General features: G+C 36.2%; 1 protein-coding gene across 1 annotated transcript; it reads right to left on the bottom strand.

Moving 5' to 3' along the window:
* Positions 1-7395: 7395 nt before the first annotated feature.
* On the bottom strand, positions 7396-16545 carry VIP (vasoactive intestinal peptide). Its single transcript, XM_077776071.1, has 7 exons — positions 16383-16545; positions 15154-15268; positions 13026-13148; positions 12068-12172; positions 10962-11093; positions 10020-10107; positions 7396-8237 (listed from the first exon to the last, which is right to left on the bottom strand). Exons 2-6 carry the CDS (start codon positions 15258-15260, stop codon positions 10062-10064), a joined length of 513 nt encoding a protein of 170 aa, XP_077632197.1. The 5' UTR covers positions 15261-15268; positions 16383-16545; the 3' UTR covers positions 7396-8237; positions 10020-10061.
* Positions 16546-20500: the final 3955 nt, after the last annotated feature.

A 20500-nucleotide genomic window follows, 5' to 3' on the forward strand; every position in this document is an offset into this window, starting at 1 on the left:
AACTGCAAAGGGATAATTTTGCTAGTTGTGTATTACATATATAATTTGTAAATGTAAGCCAGGATGAAAAGGAAAGTTCTTTTTCCAAGTCCGTCATAAGCATCAAAGGCACAGAAAGGACCTCACTCAATGACCAAAGCACTGAGATGAATGTTGTATAATACATTAAAACAAGTCCTTCTAATTTTTTAAAATGTTTATTTATTCTTGAGAGAGAGAGTGTGTGTGTGTGAGAGGGGGAGGGGCAGAGAGGGAGACACAGAATCTCCAGGTTCTAAGCTGTCAACACAGAGCCCAAGGTGGGGCTCAAACCCATAAACAGGGAGATCATGATCTGTGCCAAAGACAGACACTTAATGACTCAGCCACACAGGTACCCCAAAACAAGTCTTTTTGAATTCATATGGAAATGAAGAGTCAACTTCTTACATGAACAGACATTTCTCCAAAGTGGACATCCAAATGGCCAACAGACACTCATCATCAGGGAAATACAAATCAAAACCAAACTGAGATACCACCTCACACAGGTCAGAGTGGCTAAAACAAACAAATCAGGAGACTATAGATGCTGGCGAGGATGTGGAGAAACAGGCACTCTCTTACACTGTTTGTGGGAATATAAACTGGTGCAGCCCTTCTGGAAAACAGTGTGGAGCTTCCTCAAAAAATTAACAATAGAACTCCCCTATGACCCAGCAATAGCACTGCTAGGAATTTACCCAAGGGATACAGGAGGGCTGATGCATTTTACCCAAGGGATATAGGAGTGCTGATGCATAGAGGCACGTGAACCCCAATATTCATAGCAGCACTCTCAACAATAGCCAAAACATGGAAAGAGCCTAAGTGTCTATCAACGGAAAAATGGATCAAGAAGATGTGGTTTATCTATACGATGGAATACTACATGGCAATGAGAAAGAATGAAATCTGGCCATGTGTAGCAACATGGATGGACCTTGAGGGTGTTATGCTGAGTGAAATAAGTCAGGCAGAGAAGGACAAATACCATATGTTTTCACTCATATGTTGAACAGGAGAAACTTAACAGAGATCCATAGGGGAGGGAAAGGAAGAAAATAGTTGAGAGGGAGGGAGGCAAACCATTAGAGACTCTTAAATACTGAGAACAAACTGAGGGTTGATGAGGGGTGGGGAAGAGGGGGAAATGGATGATGGGCATGGAGGAGGGCACTTGTTGGGATGAGCATTGGGTGTTATACGTAAATTAACTTGACAATAAACTATAATAATAAAAAAAGAGTCAACTTGAGGACCACCTGGGTGGCTCAGTTGGTTAAGCGCCCGGCTTTGGCTCAGGTGATGATCTCATGGTTTGTGAGTTTGAGCCCTGCATCAGGTTCTGCGCTGTTTGCTTGGAGCGTGGAGCCTGCTTCAGATTCTGTCTCTCCCTCTCTTTGCCCTTCCCATGCTCATGTTCTGTCTCTCTCTGTCTCTCAGTAATAAATAAGCATTAAAAATTTTTTTAAAAAAGAGTCAACTTATTTAGAGGTTATCATTTTAGAGATTGTTGCTAAAAAAGCTATTTGTATTGTTTCAGGCTGAATAGGCTAATTTGTTAAATGGTAGGCATTTTCTATTATTTGAAATACCTCAAAACCTAAACCCCTAAGAGATTTCTGCTCTCTGTAAGTCTCGGGAAATCTTTGTTTGCAAGGACAAAGAATATGCAGAGAACAAAGAGAGAATAGCTGGAGGGAGGGAACAAATGGTAAGTGAGAATATTACAAGGAGGAAACAGCTCAGGCTACTTAGAAGGGGCCCAGCAATCACAAATAACATCTTTGCAACTTCTGCCCCATTCTGGACCAAAGATGGAGTTCCAAAGAGAAAGCTAGGATGGAAGAGGGAAAAGAGGAGCAAGAGCAATGTTCATGGTCAAGGCCCATCTGAGACACCACTAAAGAGTGTGATTACCAACCCTATTTCCTTCTCTGCCACTAAATAATTATGTTACCTTGGGAAAGTCACTTAGTCTTTGGGGACTTGGGGAATGCATGGAACTTTTCTACATGAGATTTCAGGGTCCTGGGTTTTGCTGTCTCTTTTGTATGTCTGCTTCCTCATCTGAAAAGTGGGTTGAAGAATAGTACATATCTCATTTGATATGATTTAATGATATAAAGATCCTAGGAAAGTACCTGCTTTGTAGTGTTCACCATTACTAATATTCCTTACATTTCTCATTACCACTAATGTAGTCTAAATCTTTATTGTGTCACCTTTGGATGCCTTCAGTAGTGTACACACCATCTTCCCTATTTGCAGGGTCCCCTCCACATGACTCCAATCAGCACGACTACCAGCATAGCAATTTTTTAAATAAAGCTTCTTTTTTTTTTAACATGTATTTATTTTTTAGAGACAGAGAGAGACAGAGCACAAGCAGGGGAGGGGCAGAGAGAGAGACACACAGGCTCTGAGCTGTCAGCACAGAGCCCATCGCAGGGTTCGAACCCATGAACTGTGAGATCATGACCTGAGCCAAAGTCAGATGCTCAACCAACTGAGCCACCCAGGTTCCCCAATGTAGCAGTTCTTAAAGACCAATCAATGAAGCCACTAAAATCCCAAGTACAAGTGAGATTCAGGGATGACTCTGAAAGCACAAAAATGAATACATGCATATTTCTGGGAAAAGCCACTTAGTTTTCATTAAACTTTAAAAATATTTAAAAAAAAATCTCAGACTACTTAAATTGACCCATGTTTCTGAACAACCCCATTCATCACTGAATTGTTCAGATTAGAAAAGAACTTTTCCTACTTGCCCACTCATCTACTACACTATTTCATCCCTGTTTAACTCTTCCCACATCTCCAACATCTCCTCACTCATCTCTACTTTTAGCCATTTCCAGAGAAAGCAGATGTAATCAAGATGCATTTCATAAGCTTCTACAGTAAGAGCTCCCCAACTGGTTGGTCCTAAGGGTTCACTTGCCTCAGACTTATGCATTCACTGCTTGCTGACCTGAGTCCCTTGGTCTGTAGCAGAACTAACCTACTTTCCTTAAGACTTGCAGATCACGGGCCCTGAGGAGTGAAGGACCAAACTTTCCCAGAAGATAAGACCTGACCACATTTGAAAACAGCTGCCAGTACTGCCAGCAGGTCTGTTCATGGTCATCTATGTCATGGTCATGTCAACATACAAGTAACCACCTAGGCACCTGCTTCTCCTACACATGGACCCCCTCCCTTTTCCGATACCTTCCCCTTTAAACCTTTCAGCTTTACCTGGCCAGGGAAGATGGTCTTTAGGACATTAGACTGCCATCTGCCTAGGTTGCTGGCTTCCTGAATAAAGCAAACTTTCCTTTCTTGCCCTCACTTGTCTCTCAAGTATTAATTTCTGAGTGGTGAGCAGCTGAACCTGAGTTTGAAGCCAGTACCACCTCATCCATCCATTCATCTACCTTTGACCCAAACACTCAGCCTGTTGAAGAGTTCTGTGTGATGCAAATGTCAAGCCCACTGCTGATGTATCATTCATTTGTGCTTCTTCTTAAGGATATCCCTCAAGCAAAATCTTTACCTACAGCATCACCAGATTTCCTTTCCTTATATCTTTTCCTTCAGCATGCAAACATACTTTTGCTATTTATCCCACATAAAAACAAATTACTTCATCTCTCTTTTCCCATCAGATCCCTCCCCTCTTCTTTGCTCTCCTGTTCAGGAAAACACCTCAAAGAATCATCAGTGTTCATAGTACAGATGCTCCCCTCCTCATTCTGTTAGACGCATTCCAACCCAGCTTTTATACATATTACTCCACCAATAACATTATTGTGATGGTTACTGATGACAATCAATTCTGGTCATGGTTCCCCATCTGATTCAAAATAAAATCAGAATTTTGCTATGACCTGAGATGCCCTATGTGGCCTGGTTCCTTATAACTTCTCTGACTTCTCTCTTACATTATATCTTGGTTATTTTCACCACGTAAACCAAATTGGCCTCCTCTCTTGCCTAAGACATTAGGTAAGTCCCACTTGAGGGCTTCTGCATCTCAAATTCCCTTTGCCTAGAATGTTCTTCCCATAGGGACTCACAACTGATTTTGTTGTTTCTTTCATGGCTCTTTCTCACATTCTCCTTCTTGTGAGATCTCCCATAAAAACTTCATCTAAAATTTCAACCTTCTTTTCCAACACTTCATATCCTCCTTCCCTGTATTAATTTTTTCCCTTAGCACTTTCTACCACAATGTGTATTTTACTTAACCAGGTTGTTTATCATGTGTCTTCCTCAATAGAATGTAAGTTCTATGTGGGCAGGAACCTGTGTCTGGTTTGTTGACTGTTATATCACCAACAAATGAGTGCTATTTTACATAGCAGCACATATAAATCTGTTAATGATGCCTTTGTCCTTGGAAGTCTTTCTTTACTTGTTTTCACATATTCTTTCCTATTTTTCTCTTATTTTACTAGTTTCTCCTTTCAGTTTTTACCCCGTTTTTCTTCAACATGCCAACCCATTGATGTTGGAGTGTGTCAGGGTTATAGTTGAATTGTACCATCCTCTGCTCTTAAATTCATCTGTTCTAACCCCCAGTACTTCACAATGTGACCTCATTTGGAGATAGGGTTTTTATAGAGGTAATCAGGTTAAAATAAGGTCATTAGCATGGGGTCTAATCCAATATGACCCATGTCCTTATAAAAAGGGGGACTTTGGAGGCACACACACACACAGGGACAACACTATGTGAGGAGCAAGACAGAGATCTAGGTGATGCTTCTATAAACCAACGATTGCCAGCAAACCACCAGAAGCCAGGGAGAGACACAGATCAGATGCTGTTTCACAGTGCTCAGAATGAACCAACCACTTTGACACCTTAGATTCAGATTTTTGCCTCCAGAATTGGGAGACAATAAATTTCTGTTGTTTTTCCCCCAGTCGGTGGTACCTTGTTATGGCAGCCCACGTAAATTCCTACACCCAGGGGTTACATGTTGAGGTTCCTTTTTAGCTACATTCAGTCCCTTGGTGGTCTCACAACTTGTACCTTTAAATCTCATCTCTAGGGACACCTGGGTTGCTCAGTCCATTGAGCGTCTGACATTGGCTCAGGTCATGATCTCACAGTTTGTGGGTTTGAGCCCCACATCAGGCTCTGTGCTGACAGAGCCTGGAACCTGCTTCAAATTCTGTGTCTCCCTCATTCTCTGCCCCTCCCCCATTCATGCTCTGTCTCTCTCTGTCTCTCAAAAATAAATAAAATGTTAACAAAAATTTTTTTAACTCTCCTTTCTACACTGAAGTCTTCCAACTGTTGACCTGCACCCCAAATCTTCTCAGAACCCCTGACGTATTTAACCTGTCCAAGGCTAAACCCATCCTCCCCTGGAGTCACCTTCCCCCTGCCCCCCACAGTCTTTTTCATCTTAGTTAACAGCCACATTATTCTTCAAGTTTCTCAGGTGATTTACCTTAGAATTATTCTGGACTTTCCCATAACTTCAAACTATCAGCAAAAAATCTGACTCTACTTTTGAGACATATGCAGACACTACTTCTCACCACCTGCTCCGTGTGGACCCGGTCACCACCGTCCTCATTCAGCTGATTTATAGCAAGAGCCTCCTCACTCCTCTCCCCATCCCACCTGCAGCACCCCCTCACCTTCTTGCCAACACAGCAGCCAGAATGATCCTGTTGAAATGCAGTTCAGATAATGTCACGCCGCTGTCTGGAACTCTATCACGTCTCCTCATTTCACTGCTAAGTCCTTACGGTGGCCTGTGTTACCAAGGACTAGATAACCTCCCTGACCTCATCTCCTATTCTGCCTCTTCCAGCTCACTTGCTCTGGCCACACTGGCTCCCTTGATGTCCAAGTATGCCAGGATTTCCCCCTTGCTTGTTCCTGCCCCAAACACTCATCCCTCAGATATCTAAATTGCACATCAAAGTCATTCAATAGATACTTCTTGAAGGAATAGGGACTGAACAGAAAAGGCTTATATTAATAAGATAAAATTACAGCTCTTTAAGTTCATATTTGTATTGCACTGCAATTATGCACCCATTTGATCTTTTTTAATTTTTAAATTTATTTTGAGAGAGAGAGAGAGACAGACAGAGCATGAACTGGAGAGGAGCAGAGAGAGAGCGATACATAGAATCTGAAGCTGGGTCCAGGCTCTGAGCTGTCAGCACAGAGACTGACATGGGGCTCCAACTCATGAACCTTGAGATCATGATCTAGGCCTAAGCCACCTGATGCTCGACTGACTGAGCCACCCAGGCGCCCCTGATCTTTTTTTTTAAATATCTATTTCTTTTTAAGAAGGAGGGAGGGGTGGAGAGAGAGGGGGACAGAGGTTCTGAAGCAGGATCTGTGCTGACAGCAGAGAGCCCGATACCGGACTTGAACTCATGAACCGTGAGATCATGACCTGAGCCTATGTCAGACACTCAACCGACTGAACCACCCAGGTGCCCCTATCCCCATTTGATTTTTACAAGCTTCTTATGTGCAAATAACATCTAGAGGTTTTCAGTTTTCACTGCAGTGTTTTGCATAGAAAATTCATTTAACACATATTTAATGATTTATGGAATCAGGTGTGAACAAAAGATATAGTTAGTCCAATTCACTTCAATTTGTGTAATTTCCTTTGCAATCAGCAGTAGTTCCAGACTGGTCTCTCCTCATATAGCCATTTGCTCTAATTGTAGTGAACTAACCTGGGCAAAATTTTGCCTTGTGAATGATGATTCCTCATTAATGGTTAGAGTCTATTGACTCTTGCTTTCTTTATCATTTCTGTAAGTCTTTTTGGTAAGAATTTAAGATCCATAGCTTGAGACTAAAAAAAAAAAACCCCACATAAGTCTATTCTTTCCTTGTTTTATATTACTAGAATCCCAGTTTTTAGTAGGGCACATGACTATCCAGAAAAAAACAAAACATTTTCTAGCCTGTTTTCCAATGACTCTGACCATAAAAGTATGTTCTAGCTAATGGGATGTTAGCATGAAATACCAATTAAAGAGAACCTGCATTTGCTCATTGCCCACCCTTTTTTCTATGCTTTCTCTTCCATCTGACTACTTAGAATGCAGATATGATGGCTGGAACTCCAGCTGCAATTTTGGATCATGAGGAGAGGTTTAGATTTCTGAGGGCTTCATGGAGCAGAGCCAACTACCCTACTAATCTTTGACATTTTACTTCTGGCCTTATGTGAGAAAGAAATTTCTCTCATATTTAAGTCATTATTTTAGAACTCACACAAAATTAAACATAATCCTACCTCAAACATCAAAACTATCTAGTGCTTGGAACTTGATAGCTAAAATGAGGTTACTGCTGCATCATTTAACAGAATCAAAACAATAGAAAGTGTCTGCAATGATAATCAAAGTTCTTTATTTTCTCTATTAATTTCCTACATGTTGGAAAAATAGTCAGGTCTCCAAATATACTTTCACTGAAGGAAGCTGATGACCAAAACATTACTTGAGTAATTATGGGACAAAAATTTATTACCGAAAACCAATGTTCCATTCAGTTTACATTTGACACATACTTAACACAAGCAAAAAGGAAAGGTCCAGTGTCAGAAATAGAGGCCATTCTTTTTCACTGAAATACCACATCGGAAAAGAGCCTTTGGCAATTACAGATCTGAACTTGAGAGATTTTAAATCTCGTTCAAAATAAACTTGCCTAAAAATGCAAAAACACATACCATTTTCTGAAAGTCTATTTTGAAGAATGTCTTTTTATCTTTCAATTTGCTTTCTGGTAGACTTTTTGCAGTTTATTTAACACAGCATTCTAGCTGCTTAATGTTCAAATTTAGATACACTGATTATGTGCTCCATGCTTCTGAATAGTTAAGTATGGTCTATAAATACCCACATCATTTGTGTTCTATTACTACACTCCTCCAAAGCTCCACATAATAGGAATTGACCTACTATTTACTTATCACTAAACATATTTTGGTTAGAAAGGATACACAGCATATGAGATTACAGGACTTTCATGAATTAAAGACAGATTTTAGAACTCTCAAATAATATTTACAGTGTAAACATCACAGTTATTACATCAGGATAAAGTAAACCACAACATTCACGACACTATATATTTTATTTGGTTTTGATACTGAAGTCGTGTTCTTAAATTACTTATGTAGAACTCAAAATATAATTACTTCATCTATCGTTTTCCTTCACGAGTTCTGAAAAAGAAAGAATTGGTGTTTTAAGCATGAAAATATTTTTATCTATAGCATCTTAGTTTCATTCACTCGTCCACTTATTTGATAACATCTATATCCCCACCACTTGCAAATAGCTTGTCATGACAGGGAATCATGGTCTGGGATATCAGGAAGGTATCTTCCAAAGGACTGATTGTCAGAAAGGGAACTAAAATGTGAAGAGGCACTTTAATTAGTCATTATAATTACCCATTTGTAGTTTTCACAAATGGTTGACATGCAGGATTTCCCGCTAAAAGAGTTTGTCCAAAGTTACCCATTCAGAAAAGAGAAGGGAGGATGGAATCTCATAAATAATCTTATAAAAGACAGAGCGGTTAACCTTCCTTTATAGTTTAGTGCTGTTGTATTTCTTTTTTTTTTTTTTTTAATTTTTTTATGTTTTTTTTTATTTATTTCTAGGAGAGAGAGAGAGAGAGAGCGTGAGCAGGGGAGGNCGAGATCATGACCTAAGCGAAAGTCGGACGCTTAACCGACTAAGCCACCCAGGCGCCCCTGTATTTCTTAATTAAATGAAATTTCTCTTCTTCTTGTAAACTTTGGGTCAGAAGCTATATATGATTTTTCTTCTTTGAGCAAAGGGACTTGTTTCTCTGACGTGATAAAGAATGGTCGTGTGCAGGACCCTCAGCATATGTCTCTCTCAGTGGACAAAAGCCACCAAGGGGCAGATGTCTTTGAAGACACTGCCCACTCCTGATGGCCCTCACAAAAACCTGAGCTATCTGCTCCAGGAACTTCAGTAAGACCATGGTTGCCTTCGGTCTGAGTGTGAGTCTAATTTAGTCTCCTTGACCCGCTCAGAGGTTGTAGTCTAGCCCACTTTTAGGTTTTAGAAATGTTATTGTGAGACAGCGGCTCCCATTCATTTTACATGTTATCTTGAGGGTTACATGTTAACCCACAAAGCCAAAGTATATTCACTCAGTAGCCCTTGGGAGAAAAAGTTTATCAACCTCTGACACACTGATGACAAGAAATTGCTTTAGGCACTTGCCAAATATTTTTACGAGTGAATGTAAGCATTAATGTAACTCAGGAAAGAATTATGTCTTGTATGCATATGTACATAAAAGCAACTGGAATAGCAAGTGATTAGCTTGCTAATCACTTAACAAAGGTAAAAGTCTGTATATGTTTTCTGTTATCAAAAAATATTTTATCATAAATACGATTCGATCATAGCACTTAGTCTCACTCAATAGGTACAAGAAGTTAAATTTAACCTTGCTGTATGAAGCTTGGTATGGTTCAAGGAATACAATCAGATCCAGAATGCCTTGGTATTTTCATAATAATGAACCATGCTGTAATTTGGTGGTATTTTTCTGTACCTAAATTAAATGACGTGCTAACAGTCAATCGTGGAGCTAAACCTTAAATTAATAAAAGCAGTGTGGCTGGAGTCTCAAAATGAAAGCCAGTTTTCCCCATTAGGGTGAGTCAGATTCCTCTGTTTGATATCTCGGCAGAAGTAGAGGAATAAGTCTGAGTAAACGACGGGTACCATGCAGGTGGCACACTGTTTGCCCATTGTGAGCTCTCTTTTTTTCTATCAGAGTGCTGCATGAATCATTTTAAGTGTTTACTGAGCTGGGGTCCACTTCAGATAGAAGTGTCCTTTTCCATGAGGTCTCATTGTGAGAACTCTGAGATGTTTTTTCCTAAGTGATTCTTCCCTATTCCAGTAATTAGATGTTTGCTATAAGAATAAAATAAGAATGGACTGAATATACCCACCACTGGGAAGCTGTCAACAGCTTTCTTCCAAGGGCTTTTCTATTATTTTTCTAGCTCTTCAGGAAAGTCAGGAGATTCTCCCTCACTGCTGCAGATCAGAAAAAGAACATTGTATATGTTAAAGCTCTTAGATGAGCAAGCTTCCAAAAAAATGATGACGTGTGACTTATGCTGTTCTCTGTGCTCTGAAAACTTCACTGAGGGCTAGACAATTATCTTTGAGGTTAGTAATTACATAGAATTTTTCCTGAATCTTAAGGTATTTCAAATTATTTTTATAGAATTATAATACTGCTGGGCAAAGGCATTCATCTTGTCTGATCTTACCCAAACAAGATTGCTCTTAATACTAACATCGAACCAAAAATAATTGGAAAAAAAAAGAGAGAGACGCTCTTCCTTCCTACTGTAATCCAATGTTTGCACTCCATAGAGAGACATATGTCTTACAGAATCTTAGAATACAAAAGAACTTGTGACTAAATTTGGTAACATAAAGGTATTGAGTATATATACGAAGGAAGTTACATATGGCATCAAATTGCTAACTGCACTTTACATGTTTGAAAAACCAAAACTTCTAATAGAGTTCCCAGGTTCAGAGCAGATGTCCCTACAGTCATTACTTTTAAACCTGGACACACAGTGGAATCAAGTGGAGAGCTCCTAAAAAAACAAAACAAAACAAAAGCAAAAAACAAAACCCACCAATGCCTAGAGCCATACCGCTAGAGGCCTAGTTACCTGACAATTGGTTTTGGGTAAGGCCCACACATCAGTATTTGAAAAATTCTTCAGGGTAGTCAAATATCAGCCAAGGTTGAGAATTACTGTCTCATAGAGTATAGATAGTGAGATAGATAGAGAAATGTCTTCATATTTAGCTTCTATTTTTGAACTCATTTATAATTTCTCATTTTAACACATTCTCTGTTTCTTTACCTTCTCTTCCCATTCAGAATGGAGTTCAGGTACTTCTTTACAGCCATTTGTTTTCGAAGGCGGGTATAGTTGTCAGTGAAGACTGCATCCGAGTGGCGTTTGATTGGCCCCTGGTCTTCTGTGATGCTGTTGCTAAGGAATGCAAGGGAAAGCAAATCAAAGGATTTTAACAAGAAATGATAAATGTGCTTAAATTCCAAATTCCTTGGAATCAGATAAAAAAGAATTCCAATGCCCAGCTTCTTTTCTATTACAAAGAAGACTAAAAGAAAAATACATCTAAGCCCAACGATAGAGGAGCAAGAAATAATCCAACATATTTTGGCATTTACTGGAAGCCTTCATAGACATGTCACTAAAAACGGAGCAAATAATTAACATAAAAAATGGAGGGATGCTTGGAGTTGTGTTCTGTCATTGGGAGGAAAATTTCTTTAAAAGTAAATTCTTTAGAAACTTTGCCACCTTGAATAGTGCCATCGACAATTGGCCATTTAAAGAAAGAAATTTCCAGTGCTTGGTTTGATCAGGAATTAAAAAACAAATACTATAGTAAACATTAAAACTTGCTTTATGTTTATGTTATGTCTTATTTTTTTACTGTGTCTAGTTCAATTTGATTGCAGCTTTATAAATGATTTCCATGTAAGAAAAATAAGTGTGTCTGTTACCAATAAGTAGGGTATCACTAAAAACCTATTTCCTTAATCCATGGGCATGGTATATTTTATTTAAGAATATAAATTATTTTGGAGGTGCCTGGGTGGCTCAGTCATTAAGCGTCCAACTCTTCATTTCAGCTCAGATCATGGTCTCATGGTTTATGAGATTGAGCCCCATGTTGGACTCTGCATTGACAGCACTGAGTCAGCTTAGGATTCTCTCTCTCCTCTCTCTGCCCCTCCCCTACTCATGCTCACCCATTCACACTCTCTCTCAAAATAAATAAATAAACATTAAAAATAACATAAATTATTTTTCAACTAAACTGTACATCATCAGAGCTATCAATTTTGAGCCAAATAAATAAATTGCTAACAGTGAAAAAATAACTTGCAGATTAAAAAATTGTAAGGTGTTTGATAAAAATAATAAATTCTCTTTACCCAACCCGTTTTCCAATAAGGGATTCAAGGTATTTTTTGGCAGAAAGTTGACCCAAGAGTCTACTAAAGTCACTGGTGAAAACTCCATCAGCATGTCTGGCATTTCTAAAACAAGGAAGAAGAATAGCCATTATTTTGTAAATGGTTTTCCAAAATATTATTTTGCCTCATTAAACAAGAAAGAAACTTATCAGCTTATTTGAAAGCTTCTCATGCAAACTTCCAAAAGAAAGCTTCCTGACAACCTAATAAGATATTTTCTAGTCACTTATATTAAGATATACTCTATATTCTAGCTCAAACTTTGAAAAATTAAATAAGTTAAAGTTTTAGAAGTATATTAAGTAATGCTTCCTGGCAGAGTCTATAAAATTAATTCTTCTTCAATAAATATTGATGGGAAAAGATAATATATTTAAGTTAGCTTCTGTTTATTTATTTATGGTGCTTTGTTTCTTCTACCCTGAAGAAAGATATATACAAGAGGAAACTACCTTGATTTTTAGCAAAAACCTTATCATACTTTTTGCTATTTCTTCTGCCAAAACATTTGGAAACAAAACAATCTCTTAAGATTGAGAAGCCATTAGGGACTATCAACCAACTTTCCCATCCAAATCATAAACTTTTATATTTTGTCTTCAGTATAGAGCTACTCTGTCTATATCTGAATGCTGCTCTAGACAAATGGTTCTGTGTAAGTGAATGGTTTATTGATCCTGGCTTGTTACAACCTCTCTATATGAAAATCATGTACAGCTGCTAGAGCTGCAATAAATCAGGCTGCATGAAGCCACAGCACCTGGAAACCTGTAGTGTGCTATAAAAATAGCTTCACGGTGACAGAAAAAGTAACACATTTACGAGTGGCAGTTGATTGGCCACTTGTGGCATTTGATTAGCCATATTTTTTCAAAAATATATTTTCTAAACTAAAACTCAATAAAAACAAACTCACCTGGACGCATCATAATAAGGTGTGTCATTTTCAGCTAATGCACTTTGCAAGATGTCAGTGTCTACTTTTAAAGAAACTTGTTCAGGTTCATTTGCTCCTTCAAGTGGTATTCTGTCATCTAACCTATAGGGAAAAATATAGCAGAAGTATAATATTTTCTTTTCACAGAAGATAGTGCTCATGGTTTTATCATCATTGGCAATAAGATACTCAATAATCTTGAGAAGTATTACCCATTCACAATATATGGATAGCATAGTTAGACTTCCTGGCTTCTGTGGTTTAGAGTAGAAATAGTGAAATTTTTTATTATCCCATAAAATAGATGCCATATAACTTTTATAAGATGTATGTGACAAGCGTAAGAGTTACTTAGCCCAATCCTGTCAGTGCATTACATAAAGTGCACATCATTAGTAATATCTTCACTTTGCACACACACAAGTAGAAAAATGTTGTACAAAATAGAAACTTCAATAAATATCAAATATTCAATAGGAAAACTGGGAGCAATTCATGTGTTTAATGGCATTTAGTATCATTTGTCAAGAGGTCAATATTAACTGCTTTTCTTTCTCTAGGTCTCTAAGCTTGTACAATGTTGTACAAAATAGAAACTTCAATAAATTTCAAATATTCAATAGGAAAACTGGGAGCAATTTATGTATTTAATGGCATTTAGTATCATTTCTCAAGAGGTCAATATTAACTGCTTTTCTTTCTCTAGGTCTCTAAGCTTTATTTCAAAGATTCACCTCAGTGTGATAAATTTCTCAATATTAATCAAGTACAAAGAATCTCTTCATCCTTCAACAGTAATTCAAGAAATTTCAAATTCAAGAAATCTTTTGAAGTCTTCTTATTTCTAATATTATGTATTAATACAATTTTAGTGAGGGATGTACAATGTTTTACTGAAAGACTTAGAATAATCATCCCTATACATGGAATACGACTATATTTTTGAGTGCATGCACATTTTTAACAGCATCACACTGTTAAAATTATAAGTATGTGTGTTTTCACTGTTAGAGTAAACCTCCAAGGAGTGTGTCAGATCCTGGGCTCTTGTGTATCTTTGGGTGACGTAGCTAGTAGTTGGTGGAAGTAACAAGCAGTCTTCTTTGCATGAACCCTAGCAACCAATGCAAACTTCAGCATTCCTGAGATTGTCTATTGTGATATGTAATATAACCATTCAGATAGAATCATTCTATTTAGTTATCAAGGCAACATAAGATCTGGCTTAAGCAGTTTTCATAAACACTATAGCTAGGAGATTATTCATTCTATTGAGTGTAAGTCTACCTTGAAAAAAGAATAACAAGTGGGAAAATGAGCAAAGAAATGATGATTTTGCTCATAGATAGAGTGGAGACTATAAAGTGGGAGGAAAAAATCAAACTGATATAGTTTCATTGACTGTTTACCTTTTTAACATAAATTTTCAGATAAACTTTATCAGGAATTTTAACAAAAATTTCAGATAAAGCTCTAAACAAGAGTTATGTTATGATTTATGAATTTGAAATATGAAATACAACATAGAGAACAGTAAGACTAAGGATTTGTGGTTGAAACAAGGTACATTAAAATTCACTCACCAGTAGATCAGTTATTCCACAATTTATACTATTGGCAAATTGAATCTGGCTAGGTAGGTAGATCTGCCAGCATGACTGTTCACAGCAATATGTTTCACTAGTTAACTACTAACCTCAAGATTATTTACTGATTGATCTCGAAAAGGAACTTTAAGGAGGCAGGCAACTTAACATGTATTTTCTCCATCAGAAACTGAACTGAACTGAGATGACAATGGATGAAAGCTTATTACTTATCTACAACCAGCTTTGAATTGAAAGAAAGTTAAATCCTTCTTCCTCCTTGTTTGGAAGTATGATCCACCCTGTGCTTAAAACTAGCCATTGAGACTGTCTTCATGCCTTAAGAGTGGATTCCAGGAGGCAGAACAGTCATGTTGAAAAAACTTGCTTAACACACCAACAGAAGGATTTAAATAAATAATACATAACTTAAAGAATTGGGTTATCCTAAATAATGTATAGGAAATTCCCAAATAGATGAAGAAGGAATGCTCAACTGTCTGCATTGAAAGAATACTTACCTCAGAGAAGAGGGTGCTCCGAAAAGAGGCCATGCCAGCGTTTGTGAGAAGAGCATGCAGACAATTGTGAGCAGCACAAGGACCTGGGACTTACTTCTGGTTTCCATCTTTGTACCTTGAAAGGGGGAGAATCACATCAGTTTTTCCAACCAAAGATATCACAATCAAAGTAATTCTGAGTGTCTAGCAGTAATTTGTGAAGGCTCCTTCAGAGTTTGGAAAAAGTAATTTTTATCTGGTAGAAAGAGTTAAACTGCAATATAATAATAACTTTTTACAAGACTTTTTTTTTTTGGTAGCAGGTATTTGAATAAAAATTGGTATTCTTTTCAACTGCTGCCCATCACTTACCAGGCACATAGTGGGGCTGTGTATATGACTGTGAAAGTCATACTTTGTAGTGTCTAATTAACATAACATTGGAGTATCATCTATTTAATAATTCCTGTGTCTGTACATGTAGGTATATACATGTATATATACATCAGTGTAAAAATTATACATGCATTTCTTTTTCCTCTTTTAATTGTAGATATTATTAGAAATTTATTTCCTTATGCCTAGGATTGAACAACTTAATTTAATGGTGAAAATTAATACCAAAAATTATTAAACTATGTATTACCATTGAAATAATTTTTCCATAAAAGGAAAAAGATATTAAAATTAAAGTTTATGATTTTATATATCTAATCTACTTACACATTTCATTTCTAAAGTTTGTAGATAGAAATTTAGGAATTTGAGGTTTGTTTTTCTTGCTGTCTATAAAAATCACAGAAATTTATAGACTTAAATACTATAGGAAAATAAATACTTCCTTGATTCACATAACTAACATATGAAATAGAAAGAACAACACTAAAAAAAGAAGTTGAAACTTCTAAAACAAATACACCCACTGAATCCTTCAGGCAAAAATTTATATAAAGTAAAAAAATACCTTAATGCATTTTAAAAAGAAAGTATTGACTAAAATCATAGAGTAAGCCAGGCAAAATACCTTCCAACCAAAAGAATTTTTAAAAAAAATCCACTGATATATAAGAAGCTGGAGCATTTCACACTTACCAGGTGACTTGAGAAACTTGTCTTTCATTTTTATAAAGGAGAAACACTGTTACATTCTTTTCAAGGGCAAGAAATATTTATTCAATATACCCTGAGAAAAGTTTGAAAGCAGGAGGAGAGGACAAAAGAAGAAAAAGAAAGGTAAAGTTTTCACTCACCTTACCAAGTAGTGTTCCTTGGGAGCTTTCTATATTGAAGGAGATTGTTGGAGCTGTCTTAGGTCCTGAAGTCCTCTGAGACTGAGCAAGTCTCCACCAGTTCTCTGTTTTCAGAGCTGAACCAGAACTTGGTACTGGTTGGCTATTATTGCCGGCAACTGCTTTTCACTCCACCCTGACCAGCATTTCAAAGCCCATCATTTTATAGGGCTTACACTTAGGGCTGAGCAATCACAAAGCTCTCTGAAAGACGTCACAGTAGTACTCCCACAGGATGAAAAGGGCTTGAGTTCTTATTAAATTGTCATTATGTCTGATTTATATAAATATATAGTGAGTAACTTCAAGATGTAAGATATAAAGAGGAAATTTACTTTTATTTAAATGAACAACAAAAAAAGATACCAAGCTTAATATGATATGTTTTAATCTTTTATTAGTAGTAAAGAAATAAGAAAATGATTAGTATTATAGCCAGGGCCACTGAGGTTCCTTCAGAAAATAAGAGTTTTATGTGTAGAAACAGATGCAGAAAAAAAACAAACATTTATGTTCATTATGCCTCCAAATCCATAATTCCCCTTTATTACAAAATATCAGTTCTAAAGCCTTTAAAATTTTTTATGCTATTCACATAGATCTTGATTTAGTCTTTCTTGAGATCTATCATAATTTTAAAAGCATCTAGAAATAATTTTCCATTTTTCTATTATTACATTTCCTTTGTGTTGAAACCAATCCCAAGATAAAAGTTTCCAAAAGACTCTAAGCTAGTATACACACACTGTCGTATAAAGTAGCAGTGGTACTGCTATTTTATGTTTGTACAAAATATAATAATTCTCAATGCACTTTCATATACATAATCTCAAATGATCCAAAATATAAGCTATTAGACAGTATATATATCTCAATTCTCCTTCTTTCATAAAGAAAGAAATTTTCATCATTTGTATAATAAGTCTTTGCACTATATAGAATTATTTTGTTTCTACCCTTCATCCCTGAATGTACAGTCACACCAGCTTTTTGAACATTTCCAACTTAGTCAATTGACAGGTTTCAAAGAGCTAGATGGAAAGCATTTGTGGAGTACTTTAATAAATTCTTCATTCCTGTTTGCGGGGTTTTAATTCAAATTAGACTAACACATTCAATCAGAGTTTCAGGTAAAAATTCAGCCACATGAATAACAATGAACATCTTATGGACAACAAAATAAAATACCATCTTTCCCATAATTAAAAAAAAATTTCCAGTGTGTGTATTCTTTTACATTTTGTTCATAAGTTCCTCAAGGGAGAAAGACTTTAAAGTGCCCTTCTTTCTTCTACTTTAAATTTTGGTATCTATGGCTTTATTCAAAGCCAGACTGATCCAGTAAGAGAATATCCTGCTATGCTTAATCATATTTTCTAATCCAGTTACAAGAAAAATTAAATGAATTAAATTTCAAAATGTCTGGAAATTTGTTTCCCAGTTGACAGCTCTGACTTAAGCCAGAGTTCCTGTGGCTTAATTCCAGGAAATCTTTTTTTACCTGATTATTACAAACTAGAGGTTGAAATGGCTCTCGTGTGGAATTTTTTAGCTCTAGCTCTTCGTCACTCAATTCTCAGTGAAGCAACTTTATTTAAGAACAGAAATAGCAAAGTAAGTTGATTGAAAGTCACAGAAAAACTAATGCTGAATGATAAGCAGAAAAATTTAGATGAAGAAACACATAAAAGTTGATTATTATTTGGTCTAAGGAAGCACTTAGCATTCACAAAGAGTAACTAACTACATTAGATTTTTCCAGTGGTAAAAACAGTTTCTCCCATTATGATGATAAAACACAAAAGTAAGGAGAAATAATTCAATTTTGTTATTTCTGGATAATGATAAACTAAATCAAAAGACTACATTTTTTCCTATGAATTTAAACTAGAAAGCATAACTGAATTTCATAATGGGATCATAGCACCATCTGCAGGTTCAAGGTCTTAATTCACAGGTTTTGGTTTCTTGGTGTTTTTTTTTTTTTTAAATGTGTTTCTTATCTTTCCTTTCAAGGAAATGGATGTAAATCAGAGGTCCTTTAACTAGTTAAATTATGAATGCTCCCAGAAAAATAAACATAAAAAATACTGTAGCTAAATTTATCCTGAACATTTTACTAAAAAATCTTAGTGAATACAAAAATACAAACATGAATTTATTCTTTTAATCTGCTTTTTCCCTACTTTAACATATCTTTCCATAACTTTCCAACATATTTGGTGAAACTTATTTCCTACCTTAAGGCTTTTCAATGAAGTGATATTTTTAAGAACTGTCGTTCATTCATACAATTAGAACAAATCTTTTACAAATAGGTAAACTGACATCACTCAGGTAGTTAATAACAAATATAGAATTGAAAGATAGCTCTTTTGATCTTGATAATCACTTTCTTTTTGTTAAGAACTGATGGTTTTCTGTAAATGTTGTTACCACCATTATCGATGCTAGCACGTCATAGAAGGAAAATAAATGCATATAAAACTATTGGTATTCCTCTCTCCTTTTTTCATCAACAGGACCTAGAGTAGAGAAAGAAAACTGGCATCCTAAACTAAAATACACTGAATGGAGGGAAATCAGATGGAAGGAATTTTCAAGATCAAGAGAAAGGCAGAAATCCAGATTCACTCTGTTTTCTTTAGTGTAAAGAGCTAATAGAGAGTCCTTATTGCCCTTTGACCTCTTGGTGTGACGGCTTTGTTTTCCGAAGTCACCCCAACTCATACCCAACCCAAGACCTGGCCATCCTGCCTGGGTAATCCTAAGGGGTTATGTCAAGATGCGAAATCTGCAAACCACTGGCTGTGAGCCACATACGGCTTATCCCTCTGATTTTTACATCTCTCAAACTAAAAACGATGTTTACATCTTTAAAAGGCTGGAAAATTTTTAAAATATTTTGTGACATGTGAAAAATATATGAACAATATATATGGAACTTAAATTTCAGTGTCCATAAATAAAGTTTTATTGGAACATAGAAATGCTCATCACATATGCATCATCAATGGCTGCTTTTGTGTTGCAACGGCCAAGTTGAATGGTTGCGACAAAGTCTATATAGACCACAAAGCCTAAACTGTTTACTGTTTGGCTCTTCACAGAACAGCTTTGTCAATGTCTGGTCTGGAGTCTCTTGTTTGAGGAACTATTTAAGAGGTCATGTTTGCTTTAATATCCTTAAGTCTTCTAGCTTTCAATAACTTGTATTGGGAAATACATACATATATATACTTTTAATACATACTATGTATAATATCCATATCATATGTATATATTATATATAATATATGTATGCATATATGTTTAATATACATCATATACACCTGTATAATTTTTATACTAAAAGTATATGTATACATACACCTGTATATAATATTTAAAAGCACATAAGTAAATATATAAACAATTATATGTAAGTATACATATGTATATGTATATATAAGTATGTATATATGTACTTGTATATATGTACATATATAGTTTTAAATATTATATACAATTATTTATAATTTTGTAATTTTAAAAATGTATTTTATATATTCTTTCTAAAAATATATATACTTTTTAAAAAAAGTTTTTGGTGTTTATTCATTTTTTTGAGAGACTGCAAGAGAGCACAAGCAGGGGAGGGGCAGACAGAGAGGGAGACATAGAACTGAAGCAGGCTCTGGGCTCTGAGCTCTCAACACAGAGCCTGATGCAGGGCTCAAACCCACAAACTGTGAGATCACGACCTGAGCCAAAGTTAGACCTTTAATCAACTGAGCCACCCAGGTGCCCCAGTATATGTACTTTTAATCCCTTCAACTTAGAAAATTTGGATTGATGTCCAGGATTCTTATATTCTCCTATCAATGATTTGATGAAGAAAAATGTAAGACAAAAGTAAATCTTCCCTTTAAAGTTACTACTACAATCTGTTCTGAACTCAAAAAATACATTACTAAATATTAAGCAAATGGACATTCAATGATTTAAATGATAAGAGAGAAGGCAACTTTTCTTTTAACTCTACAATGCCATCACCTGTCCCACTTATTGATGCTGAATATTTTATAGAAAATCATTCC

The sequence above is a fragment of the Crocuta crocuta genome, unplaced genomic scaffold (assembly GCF_008692635.1).
Source record: "Crocuta crocuta isolate KB4526 unplaced genomic scaffold, BGI_CrCroc_1.0 scaffold25, whole genome shotgun sequence".
Lineage (NCBI taxonomy): Eukaryota > Metazoa > Chordata > Mammalia > Carnivora > Hyaenidae > Crocuta > Crocuta crocuta.

Excerpts from the sequence above, each read along its gene's own strand:
- VIP (XM_077776071.1), bottom strand. The coding sequence starts at position 15,260 with ATGGAAACCAGAAGTAAGTCCCAGGTCCTTGTGCTGCTCACAATTGTC. Across the intron at positions 13,149-15,153 it reads GGAGCACCCTCTTCTCTGAG|GTTAGATGACAGAATACCAC; the intron begins GTAAGTATTCTT and ends TTTTCCCTATAG. Across the intron at positions 10,108-10,961 it reads ATTCTGAATGGGAAGAGAAG|CAGTGAGGGAGAATCTCCTG; the intron begins GTAAAGAAACAG and ends TCTGATCTGCAG.